This window comes from Oenanthe melanoleuca, chromosome 2 (genome assembly GCF_029582105.1).
Source record: "Oenanthe melanoleuca isolate GR-GAL-2019-014 chromosome 2, OMel1.0, whole genome shotgun sequence".
Taxonomy (NCBI): domain Eukaryota; kingdom Metazoa; phylum Chordata; class Aves; order Passeriformes; family Muscicapidae; genus Oenanthe; species Oenanthe melanoleuca.
This window is the reverse complement of record NC_079335.1, coordinates 106,562,540-106,576,204: the sequence shown is the minus strand read 5'-3', so window position 1 is coordinate 106,576,204 and position 13,665 is coordinate 106,562,540. Positions and strand designations below refer to the sequence as shown.

At 38.4% G+C, this 13,665-nt stretch overlaps 1 protein-coding gene across 4 annotated transcripts in view; it reads right to left on the bottom strand.

Moving 5' to 3' along the window:
* CPNE4 (copine 4) overlaps positions 1 to 13,665 on the bottom strand; it is a 214,149-nt gene that overhangs the window by 93,853 nt on the left and 106,631 nt on the right. For all 4 annotated transcript variants that reach the window (XM_056485293.1, XM_056485294.1, XM_056485295.1 and 1 more), the window contains one exon: positions 11,424 to 11,603. In XM_056485293.1, coding sequence (XP_056341268.1) covers positions 11,424 to 11,603 — 180 coding nt within the window. The remainder of the gene's footprint in view (positions 1 to 11,423; positions 11,604 to 13,665) is intronic.

The following is a 13,665-nucleotide window of genomic DNA, read 5'->3' as shown; positions in this document are numbered from 1 at the left end:
ATTTCAGCTCCAAAATTGTTTCCTTTGTTTACCACATACCAGACTTCCCCTAGAACTCAGCATTATAAATGAACTTGGTCATTGAGCAAATTGTAAATATACTTCAAATAAATGGCATCAGAGGGACACTGACAAAAGATGTAATTTGCCATATCAATAATAACTGGCAATCCCTTACAATTTTGAAACATTTAAAACAAGACCAGTAAAAGCATTAGAAAGTATTAGAAAAGGAAGTAACCTTACAATAATGCAGAACTGCTAACCTACAGTGATGTTCCACTGTATTAACCACCAATAAAGTTATTTATTTATTTATTTATTTATTTAGTGGAAAACTTCAAAATATAGGCAGATGTAAAGGTACAAAACACTGCTTAGAAATCACACTATTATCTGTAATCTGACAAAACTGTAGTACAATTGTGCAGTGCAGATACTGAGCAAAAAATTGACTCTGTCCTAAGAAAGACCCTAACCTCTTCAATGTGGCTTTTATAGTAAAAGTAGTCCTTTCCACCTTTCTACATCCAACAGTACTTGGACAACTTCATCTGGACAGCTTATCTAAATAATCCACAAATAGACATCTTTGCCAAATATACCAAAATATTAGTTGCAAAAGAAAGGCAGCCACCAAGTTAAAAGGAGAGTTCCAAACCCTGAGCATCATACAAATTTCAGCAATAAACCACAAAAGAAGGTAATGGGCAGAGCTGAAAAGCTCTGAGTAATGCAAAGCCACAGCAAGGCAAAAAATGTCCTGTGAGATTGGAGTGAATAGAATGCACATTTTAGCCAAACATCAGCATGGGGAAACATGCTTGTCCTGCCCATCAATTTACTGAATTGAACAGAAAATCAAAAGCTGCCCCTCGGATTATCCTCAGCTATGCTTATAAAAGAAGCAGCAAGACAGAAGCAAGTTTTAAACAGGCTTTAAATGTGGGACAGGAGAACCATCATATGACAGGAAAGCACACCTGGAATCATTGTGACCAGCTCCTTGTTCCTCTTGCAGCTATACCTGACAGGAGCATGTCTAATCAGTTCTTAAAGAACTTAAAGGGAAACACTCTACTCTGGAAATTTATTGTATGCATTATCCTTATGTAAATATATTTTCCTAACAGCTAATCTGATTCTCTGCAGTTTAAGTCCACTATTTCTATCTAATGCACCATGAGTAGGTAAAACAATCTTTTTCCCTTTTGCAGGAAATCTTTATATCAGAAGACTACTACTGACTCCCCACAATCTTCTTTACTACATAACCTGAGTTTGTCCTATCTTTCCTTCTTAACCAAATTTCCTAATCCTCAAACCATTCTCTCTACTCTCTGATGAGCCTTCATGGACTGGCTCATAAAAACTCTTAGAATAATGCTCAAAATTGGGCATAATAGCCCTGGTGCTTCCCATGAGAAGCAAGAAGAGCTGCTCATTGCAAGGCTGATACACTCTAGAATTACATCTGCCTTATTTTAAGAACACCATGATACTGTTAACTAATGTTCATAATAGGACCATTTCAGATTGCCAGCTGCATTTTTGCAGCTGGCTACTACTTAAATGAATAATTTAACACTCCTTTTTGGACTGCCTTCCATAACACTATCTGTTGCCAACATCTCAGTCAATTTTCCAACTTTTGGATTTCAACTCTAGCGTTGGTCAGTGGCAGAAACAGACAGAACTACAAGTAAGATGACAGTATTGCTAGGATTTAGCAGTTCTTTCTCTTCCCTATAAATCTTGGAAATACGGTTTGCAGTGACCTTTTAAGTCATCCCTACATTTATTTTCTTGCCAGCTGAACAGGTTCAAGTACATTGTACTCCTGAGAACTGCGAGGTACAATTAAAAAAATCTTGTTTGACACTCTCAGATAGGAGGTCATACAGAAATATGACAGATTATTCTTAATATGTAATTAAACTATGGTTGCTGTACCAGCCAGACAATGAATTATTGCAGCTGAGGAGCAGGACCCATTTATCTCCATGGTTTCTCCTCCTTCCCCAAGATGCTCAGGCAACTTTGTAAAGTAGATTAAGCTTTTCCATGGAAAGCTGTGGGTGCTGTCTACCAGACACCTTTTCAGGCATCTTACATATACACAGCCATGGTATGAGATAGAACTTGGGTGGAAACCTGTCCTAGAGTAGCCTCCTTTAGAGACAGCAGGACTTCTCCCCCTGAGCTACCCAAATTTCTCCAGCTCCCTTTGCTGCTTTCCGAAGGGTCACAGCTTTCACAAGGCATTGACAGCTTGGGAGCTCCTGTGCAGGTGGCAGGTAGATGGCCCAAAGTTCCAGAAAGGATAATGTATTCTGAGGTTCTCATTAGCAGGCTGCATTAATAATGCTTGCTCTCTGAGCTAGAAGCATGGTTCTGACACAGTAAGCACTCTGCATATGTAAATATGTGTATTTGGGTGCAAGTGTTTACCAGTTGTTAATTAAGTGGCCACTAAAACCAATCCTCCAGCTGGCAACAATGTGCCAACATTGTTGCCTCAAATTGTAATTGTACTTGCAATAACCCTAAAGAAGTCTGATTTCCATAGCAGTAAATAGACTTTTTTGTTCATTCACTGTACAAAATAGGTCTCACTGGTTTAAAGAACCACTTCTGTGGAACCTGCCATCAATTACCTATCATATTTTTGTTAATGTCTCAATGCAAATCTTCTTCTGAACATTATTATACAAAGCATTTGCTGACCTGATTTGCAGACAGCAAGTCCTGAACAATGATAACTTGAGGGACTAGCAAGCATTAATCTTAGTTCAGAGTTAGAGAGACAGCTGAACTGGCAAAATGTCTTACAAGAAGATAATTCACTAGAGGTCTTTTCATTTGTCAGTAGTCTTTGGCTTGACTCTGACTTCAAAACCTTAAATGTAAAATTCTGCTTCAGAGAAAAAAAAAGGGGAGGTTGTCCAAAATTGATGTGAAGAAGTGCAGAAGGTAAATGTCTCTTTTTTTTTCCAGAACACAAATAGTAGAACCCAGTTCAGCCCTAGAAAACCTCATTACATTTCCAGAGCATGTATTTTCACAAACATTTTATTAGAAACATGACCTACCAGTCAGCAAATGGATGTAGAAAACAGTCCTGGAATAGAGTTAATTTTCTTCTTAGCAGCTGGTACAGTGCTTTGTTTCAGATTTAGTATGAGAATAATGTTGATAACACACTGATGTTGTGGTGGTTGCTAAGTAGTGCTTGCTCCATATCAAGGACTTTCCCCATGCTCTGCCAGAGAAGAGGTGCACAGAAAGCCAGGAAGGAAGAAAGCCAGGATGGCTTACCTGAACTAGCCAAAAAGATGTTTCATGGCATAAACTACCATATTCAGTATAGAAACTGGGGAGAGCTGGCTGAGAGCTGCTGACTGCTGCTAAGAGATGGGTTGGGTATCAGTCAGCAGGTAAATGATTGTGCTGTGAATCACTTCTTTCTCTTGGGTTTTATTTTTTCTTTCTCTCTCCTTTTCAATACAGCTGTTGTTATAACAAAAATAAAATTTAATTTTGTTTTAATTATTAAACTGTTTTTATCTCAAGCCATGAAGTTCACCTTTTCTTCCCAATTCTCCTCTCCACTGTGGCAGGCACAGGGCAAAAGGGGTGTAAAGCAAGCAGCTGCATGGTGCTTTAGTTGCCAGCTGGGGTTAAACAAACAACAACAATCCTTTTCAGTGCTCAGTGTGGGGAGCTCGTACAAGGACCAGACCTGAGAGACATAAAAGGTGAGACTAAAAGAAGAGAAGTCAGGTTCATTTTCAGCTACATACAAACTACTACCTAGTTCTGGCCTGAGAGCACCACATGTCCAATAAAAATGTCAAAAACTAGTATGTTTGCACAAGATGGAAATAAGAATGAAAAAGCCACTGCTCTGTTTCTGAGACGGAGGATATGCACATGAAGTTATTCCTATTTATCAGATAGGCAGTCATCTCAACAGAACATCATCTCAGCTAGATTTCTGGTCTGCAGTGATAAGGAAAGATGATCTTCATTTTCCTTATTACATACTTATACAAGCCCTTATAGGTTAAGGACAGATGCTCAATATTGTTGTAGAGAAATCTGGACTTACTTGTCCATTTGATCCTATTTCCAATTTAGAATAGCCAAAAGAGGCTTTGCACATTTTTCTTCTCATTTTTTTAAAAGTATGAACAGATGTAAGACTCTAGATAAAAGCACCAAGGCACTGACACACCAGCTGTGTACTGTGCATTGCTCAGCAGTCACTCAGAGACAAGGACTCTGACAAAGATTCCCTCTCTCCTGTGCCTGAGTCATGACTAATCAGCACTGTGTAACATGAGTTTATATAATATATTTATATAATATATTTAATATAATATATTTAATATAATATATTTTATTTTATATGATATATTTATATAATAATTATAATTATTTTTTTATAATTCTTTTACCTGGTTTGTTTAAGAAACTTTTAAAATGTCTTTCTCCAGGTGATCCTTTCTTAACCAAATATATGGATAACTTTCAAGAATATCATGTAGAATTACCAATGTTCATAAATCAAGCCAACAACAATTTTTCAATACGGTTTTTTTAACAAGTTATTTCAACATCATTGATTCAGCTTTGCAAGGTGCCACCCTGTGCCAGAGGTCATATCTCAAATTCTTTTTTTGGACTGTCTTCTTCTGCACATTGGACTTTCTTACAGGAACCCCAAAATGTTATTTACACAGACTAAGCACAAATTTCCCTCAATCACAACAGTACACAACTTGAAGATGTTTTTATATCTCTTCCTTGCTAGCAGGGATAGCCAGAGAAATAACTTTTATTTCCTAGTACCTCTGTGTTAATTCTTCTCCCAGGTGTGTTATTCTTGCTATATGGATTTTCATAGTAGCTCAACTTTCTTCAGCCAACCAAACTCTTTTCAGGACTGCAAAGACCACCTAGTCACAGTTTAGTAGCATTTTTCCCTTTGTGCAAATGCCTTTTTCACAGACTGAATCTTCATGATCAAATACATTTAAGTGCAGAGCCCTTAGTGGTAAACACACTTCAAGCCTGGAGAAGCAATTTCCCAGAATACTGAAACACAGTGTTTTTCTAACAGCATCCACTAGAACCATGTTGATATATCAAGGAAAGAAAAGTAGCAATCAAAAATCTTTCAAAAAAATATGTCTCAAATCTTGCTCCAATCCTTATGTTGTAATTTTAACTAAGCCCCACACAGTCACTACTTTACTCTAGCCCAGTGTGATACAAGAGAGAATCAGAAGAGTAAAAGTGATAAAATCTCATGGGTTGAGACAATAACAGCTTAACAGGCAAAGCAACTGCTATCTAGTCAAGTTTGGGTGGGGATTTTAACACATACAATCAAAATGACTTGACTGTATTCACAAAATTCTTTTAATCCTCGATGAACAGCAAGAGAAGGATTCTGTGGTAAGTAAAACTTGAGACATAACCATGTAACAAGTATTTGCCAGTTATGCTACATGCTCTCTTAAGCTCCTTCCTTCTAGCATAAAACTACAACCTTTAAAGCACCTTTTTCCCTGTACAGAGTCTCCCACATGAAGGACAGCAATACTTTCATGCTATTGCTGCAAGTGGAGTGATGCAACCAGAGTGATTAGACAAATGATTGGAGATTTAACATTCCTAAAATATATTCTGAAGCTTGTAAATTAAAATATTAGTGCACTTTTACTATAATCCATTCAAGCCAGATCCTGTAAGTCTCTAAACATCCACAAATATAATGTCAGACCTTAATTCCACCTGTATAGAATGAAAGACCAATTTTAAGCACAGGCAGCAGAAGTAGCTCTGCCTTACAGTGGAAAAACTCTCTCATTCTTCACTCATTCCTCCTCAGCCTGGCTTGTGACAAAACAAGGTTTGTACAACTCTCATGTGCTCATGTTTATCTTGCTTTCTATCCCCCAGCTGTTTTTGAGCCCATCAAACAGTTTTCATGAATGGTGACACATGATAGCACATGCACCAAGCATGCTACATTTCAACATGAAGAAAGACCAGACATTATATAAATGCCACTGACTGTACTCCACTCTCATGGAAAAAAAAAGGTTTGGGGAATGGGTCACAGATGCTGAGATATCCCTTCAAGTAATCAAGTTCATTCTCTTTAACTGGTCACAGAATTCCTTTTCCTTCACAGAGCCAGTTTTAGTGCTATAATCACCCTCTCTGTACATATGATTCTCTCTGTACCATATTCATCACTCTGCAAGATTTCTTTTGTTTGCTGTAGTATTGCTCAAATCAGAGTCTATTTACAGCTGAATTATACCTCTCCCTGTCTTTGTTAAAAACCTGTGCCTGAAAAGAGTCAATCAAAACAGAACACTGAGAAAAAAGATATGCCTATCACAAGAGGCATAATGTTATTACAGGAAATATCAATAGCCTAAAAGGTCTTTGAATTTAATTAGTGTGTAGAGTAGCAGTCCTTTTAGAATTAGCCATAATAATAATTCATTATAATAGCAGACTAAACTTAAATTACTTTTCTAAAGACTGCTACAGTAATTCATACAAAAAGATAAAGCATGTGAAAACAAAGCAGTACAAACTGTACAAGAAATTCTATTAACTATGGCAAGATTCATCTAGAAAATCTTACAGCTTCAGAGATCATGCTGCAATGGCAAACCAAGAGTTTCCTGGAGATAACAGAGGTTCTGAAAGGGTTAGGCAAAGTTAGGGAGAGGGCTGTGTTCATTATTTGCTTCTGCTCTGAGTCAGCGCTGGTAGAAAATGACATTCACATCTAATAAAGCACATTATTCATCCCACTAATGAATTGAGCAACTTCATTTGGAGGAGATCAAAGGCCAAGTATTTAAAGGTACCTAGATACCTAAGGAGGCACACAGACATCTAATGAGATTTAGGAATTGAAATACCTTGAAAAAAGCTAGTCCTATGTCTTCTGCATCACAGAAGCAGTCAACAGTCTATTAAACAAATATTCTCATGCAAACTGTTTCAGTTTAATTAATTCAGGTGCAGTCATGACTCTTTTAGCCTTTCTCTAATTCAGGAGCAAGGGGATTTGCAATGGCTGAAATTGAACTAATAATCAGACAGCTTTTTCAAGTGCATAATCTGCTAATGGCATATATTATGAAAAACACACGAGAAACAATTATACTCATTACTGAGAAGGAAGATTTTCAATCCAATTTGTACACAAATGTGTGTATGGGTAATAATAAATCTCAGAATAATACTTGAAAATGTTCTTGACAGGAAAAGATTTACATCTCTGCAGTTTTCTTCTGCTACTAGTTGAGCTAATAAAGGAGTAACAATATTTTAACAGTTCTATAAATTGCCTCTGCTTATGCTCAGGAAGCCACCACTCCTGTGAGGGTGCCAAACACTGGGACAAAGCCCAGAGAGGCTGTGATAACTCCATCCTTGGAGACATTCAACACTGGACTGGACAAGTCCCTGAGCAACTGTTCTAACCTGTTTTGAGCAGAGATTGAACTGGAGACCCCAGGGATCCCTCCTCACTTAAATTATTTTATGATAGGGACAGGAAGAGCACACCTTCCCAAATCTCTATGCCACTTCCTGGTGTGGTACAAGTAAGCCCCACTAAGGATTTGCTCCAGAGACACCACCTGGGGCAATGCATCCAGTTTTGGCTCTCCAGAGGAGGGCATGAAGAGGGGGTCAGAGGGATGGAACACCTCTCCTTATGGAGCCAGGCTGAGAGATTTGGGGCTGCTCAGCCTGGAGAAGAGAAGGTTGTGGAGAGCTTACAGCACCTTCCTGTACCTAAAGAGGGCTACAAGAGAGCTGCAGAGGGACCTTTTACAAGGGCATGGAGTGACAGGAGAAGGGCTGATGTTTTTAAACTGAAAGAGGGTAGATTTACACTGGATATTAGGAAGTAATTTCACTATGAGGGTAGTGAGGCACTAAACAGGTTGTCCAGAGGAATTATGGATGCCCCATTGCTGGATGAGGCTTGGAGCAACCTGGTCTAGTTGAGGGTGTCCCTGCCCATAGCATGGCAGTGGGAATTAGATGGTCTTTAAGGACACTTCCAGCCAAACCCTGCTGGGATTCTATGAATCTAATTTCCCCAATATGCTCTCAATTAAGAATAATCTTTGTGAGGTTGCAAGCAAAACATGGTTTTCTTGATTAAATAGCTACCATATGACTGTAAAACTTGTTAAACCCTGGTAATATTAGATACTAGCTTTATGCATTTAATTGGAAATTAAATGCAAAATTAAAAATAATGACATATTTTTAAAGTTATACTTTTTAGCTATAGCACCTTAGCACCTTAACCTACCATTTAACAATGTCACTTTATTTAAATAATACAACATAAACAACTTAATTGCTTGGAGTATGGTACATTCTCTTGATGTAAAGTCCCTTGAGAACTCCATTTTATAAACAATATGTAGTTGCAGACCATGTTTTAAGATTATGCTGCTGACATAAATTCGTTTGCACTTTCATCTTTTCTATCTTCTCTAATATTTTAGAGTTTGTTTGATCTGGTTATCATTCTTACTGTAGAGAACATGTCTGTTAATATTCTGCACATTACCAGGACACTCAAGAAGCTGGGAAACTGGAATGTGGAAAGAACTTTTCTCAGTAGAAGGAACAGACTTTTAGTTCTTAAAAACACACACAAAAAAAATCCCTCCTAAACACTACACACTAAGCCTGCTCCTGTCAAACCCTTCAAGAGATAATCTGCTATTGTTTTGTTTGGAAGGGAAAATTTGAGTGTGATGGACAAAACAAATCACTCTGAGGAAATTCCTCTATTTAGCACGTTGACATTTATGTAATTACATTTATCAGGTATCTACCCACAACAATTTGTTCTACCATCTTTAAATGCAGCATAAGAAATTCCTGTTGCTGAAACTGCTCTTCACATCCAGGTATTACTGACTGCATGCCAGGATGCTGCTAACCACAGTACTTTACCAGCAGAGGCACAGGATTTACTCATCCTGGCAAGAGCAATAAAAATAAATCTTGCTGAAAATCCAGGGTGATGGCTCAGGATCTTACAGCCTGTAAGTCACTGCCCTCATCACTCTCATGGAACACAAATTTATTAGAGTATTTGGAAGGAGATTACTGAAACCTTCCAAAGGTTTCTGACAAACTTGTACCTATTGGGTAGGCTACATGCATAACTGAGATCAGAATAAATAAAATAAAATTCATTCCTCTCTCTGAACTTACTGCATAACCATGCTATTGTCTTTCCCAGTACTTATTATTTGTACTAATTTTGCTTTTGATAGAAGTGTCACATGATTTGGGTAAACATGCAGGTTTACCACACATCTAAGTGATGATTTACAAAGAGGTACAGGCAGCAGTGGATCTCTTAGAGATCAACTATTACCTAGAAGAGAGCAACAGAAGTTGGCACTTTTATGGGGGTGGGAAAAGCATCAGTCTTTCAGACTATGCCTAAAAATCTACAGCCTTCCTGGATGTCTCAGTAAGACCTACTTGCACTGGGAAAGTGAGTTGGGAGGCAGACACACTCTCACACAAATTCTGTTTTTTTCAGGCATTTAAGTGATGTAGACAACAAATTCATGTCAAAATTGTCTCAAGAAAAGCCATGGGTCTATTGTCATCACTAAAAGAATGATGTAAATACACCATATAGATAAGCAAGTGTGTAAGCTCCATATGTACAGACTGTGCTGTAGGATTTTCAACTTTGGAGTCTTCACAAAGGCTTAGCTTGGATGACAATTCCAGTGCTACTATTCTGGAGTTTCCTAAATCAGTTTTATATTCTATAAAGTTAAAAAAACTAGAAAAGGGGGGAAGGAACACCACCAAAATAAGTCTAAATATCAGATCAGAGTCTTCCAGGCCACATTACTGTGAACAGAATTCACTCTGTTATTTTTTCTTGGTTACCATTAAAATTACACTGCAAACAACCCAGCTGTGTGCTATTTATAGAGATCAAATCATTATAAAGACATTTATGCTACAGGCAGCAGCAGTGACATTTCCCCCCCTTCTTTTTCAAGCCAATTAAGCAAGAAGAACATTATAATAACATTTTGCTTTGTTTCCCATTCTTCTTAGTGTTATAGGATAGCTTATTTTCATTGATTAAGACCACAAGAATTCTGTCAAAAGGAACAGACTTTATAGTGCGCTGTACATATCCTAAATACCAACATCTTTATTTTGGCTTCCAATTTAGTAAATGCATATATTTCATATTTCTCTTGCTGAGAGGACTTTTCCTCATCCAGCATGTTTGGCCTAATAGCTGTGGGAAGAAAATCAGAGTGATTCCTGTGTGGTGGGGCTGAGGAAGGAGCCACGAAAGGTGAGAAAACAGGGAACCAAAGCTTTCCAGCATCTTCCATGACACACTATCCTATTCATAATACAAACTTAGGTGGAAGCACTGCAAAGGCTAATCTAAACAAAAGCACTTCCTGCTCTTGGCACACAAGTTACCACAGCATGGAGAACAAATTTACACTCAGCTCAGTGAAACTTGGCATTTCCATTATGGACAGAGCAGAAATCTGTGCTATGAAACTCTGCATGGCAAAAACACTGCCAGTCTGAAATAAACAGTGATACCTGGGATGCTGTAGTGTGCCACAGTCAGCAGTATGGGAATTCAACTCAAAGTTGGCTATGATGACACCTAGATATCCATCTTGTGGGTAGGACTCATCACCCTTACATTTAGTAATCCAAAAAGTTAAGTATCTCCCCTAAGCCAGCTGTCTTGGCTCTCTTGACAACTGATGAGGAAAGACAGGCATGTCCTGAAGACAATTTATCCTAATCTATGATAGTGGTCTCAGGCAGAATGAATCAATGGTTAGAACTGTCTGTTTCTCTCCACTGAACTAAAGATGGAAATCAGAGGAGCAACTTAGTCTAGACACCTAACTTTTGGATGACTGAGAGTCAGGGAGATGAATCCAACCCTATCTTTCTCTATTTGCCACATCACCAGGCACTACCCTATGTGAATAAAGTATATTTTAGGTGCTTCTTGGACTTGGAACTTGTTTTAAATCCCATGCAATGTTAGGCACAATAAATTTCTTCAAAATCAGTCTATTTTCCAACACTAATGAGCACGGCCTTTCAGTGTCCAAGGCCAATCGCTGATCTTCCATTTCCTATAAGCACTGGCTGACTTGAAGCTGTACTACAGCAGTAACACAAACCAGCAGAAGTTCTCAATTATCCCATTCAAAGCACCAATTAGGAATTTTGCCACGAATGACAAATCACCCATCAGCCACTGGACAAAGAACATATTTCATATATATATACAAAAAACGAGCAACAAGGGGGGAAATGGCACTGACACTCACCTGTCCGAGAGTGCACTCCATGCCACCGAGGAAATCTGCCTCCTTCAGCCCATTGTGATTGCTGCTGATGTCATGGACCTCAAACCGCAGCCGCTGCACCTCTTCAAAGTAGAAATCCACCGTGAACAGCTTGGAGAAGACAGGATTTATACAGGTTCGGATCACTTCTGTCCTGTCAACCTGCCAGATGGAAAAGAGGTCACATCAGTGGCTTCTCCTTCTACCAGGGATGGACAACCACGAGCTCCTCAAATACACTTCGCTCATTTTTCAGGACTGAAAGCTGGGACTGTGGCCATGGACAGTCCTGTTTGTACAGTCAGCAGCAGCTTCCCTTTCTTGCTGACCATGAGCACAAGATAAGACCACCTTCCCTTGCCTTTCCCTTCTAGCAAGTCTTTAACAGAATAACTGGAAATAAACTATTGAATAACTACAGAATTTACATCTCCAGCAGTACCCATCCATTATTACAAAACAGCAGCAGTGATACAGTTCCATCAAACTAAATGGAAAAGAGAGTACCATCACCAGTAATTACTCATTTCATACAATTTGCATGATTAAGGGGTGGAGAACTGGATCCACAGCAACAGCTTTTCTTAAAAATGTATCAATTTCTCCATCCTGCTAACTTGCATCACAAGAATCTGGTGGGTTATACACAGTTTATTCCTACCTCTGAGTCTTAAAATTTCTAAAGAAACATCATTAAATCTATATTGCTATTTCTTTTTAAAAAGTGCTCATAGATTACTTTCTAGTTCTCTTAAGATGCAGTACTTGAGTTTCCTATTTTTGAAATAGGTCTTTGTTATTTTTCATTATGATGCATCATTGGTGACAATGTAAGCAATGAAGCAATTTCCTTTTTTCCACTCTCTTTGCCCTGGCACAGAAAAAAAAAACTTAATAATTCTGTAAGATTAAAGGAACTGATCCTGAAATGAAGTAGGACTTGGGCACATCAGTCACAAGATAGGAGGTGGCTGGTGTGCCATGGAACAGACAAATTAAATTGCTCACAGGAAGAGTGATGAGATCCTTTCTCTGATTCCTGATCAGGAACATCTGTTGTGCAAAAAATGACAGCCGTTTGCTTCGCTTTTCCGAGTTTATAATGCATTAGCCTTTCTAGTAGTTATCGGCAAGGACACAGGGAGTCAAGCAAATCAAAAGCAGGGTAAGAAATTAACAGTTACTGGTAGAACAGGTTTATTTTAGTGCTCGTCAAAGGTGTCAGATTGACAGCTCTGACAGCCAAAATCCTTTATCTAATCATCAAACAGATGCTACCACTCATGGAATAGACGCAAACCAGTGTTACCACTGCTGCCTTCTCACACTGCTGTGTTAATGTGCTCTGACTGTGCCAGGATGAGACCATCACAAAGAGGAAAACCACCTCACATACATATTCATTCTTGATAAATTTGCATAGACTAGCTGAATATGATGGGTTTGATACCAGTCATGCAAAGAATAACAAGAATAATATAAGGTGAGAAAGGATACCAGGTATCTTCATTCAGATGCTGGGCTATCTCAAAAATTTTGTTATCTTCACTAGCAAGCAGTATGACTCCAAATCACTGCTACAATGAGAAATATTTCTTATGTCAGATAGCAATGACAAATCAGTTAACTGAGACATTCCTGAGACCTCTTCTAAGTGAAAAGTGATCAGATTCACTTCAGAACAATGGTCATCTCATGAACTAGTGCTTCAGCAGACCCAATAATCAAAATATTTAAATGAATTGTTTTCAGTCTTTTTTCATAGCCACGGCAATCTCCTAAACTCATTCCTTGTGTATAAACTATTAATTCAATGGCATCATTTTAATTTCTTTATTGGTACAGCAGACCTCAGGCAGTAACTGAAGTTTCACCTGAAGCTATTGTTTCACCTCATCTCTTCCTTTCTGCTGGAAAGAGCTCTCCACTGTGAAATACATCAGGATTTACACTTGCACTCAACGCAGGTTAAACATGTGGCTGCTCAAGGGAGTAAAGTGCCTGAAAATGGAGGCACAGGTCTGCACACAGGGACATTAAGAATTTCAGTCTCACACAGAGATAAGACATTGTTTGCTTTTTCCAGTCTGTGATTGACTGACATCCTTCCCTTGACAGACACTGTACTGAAATACAGCCATTTCACTGAATTTCCCCAGTCTTCCCACATTATCGAGATGATACATCAAGCCAGCATGTCAGAACATGGGATTACAAGAGAAAA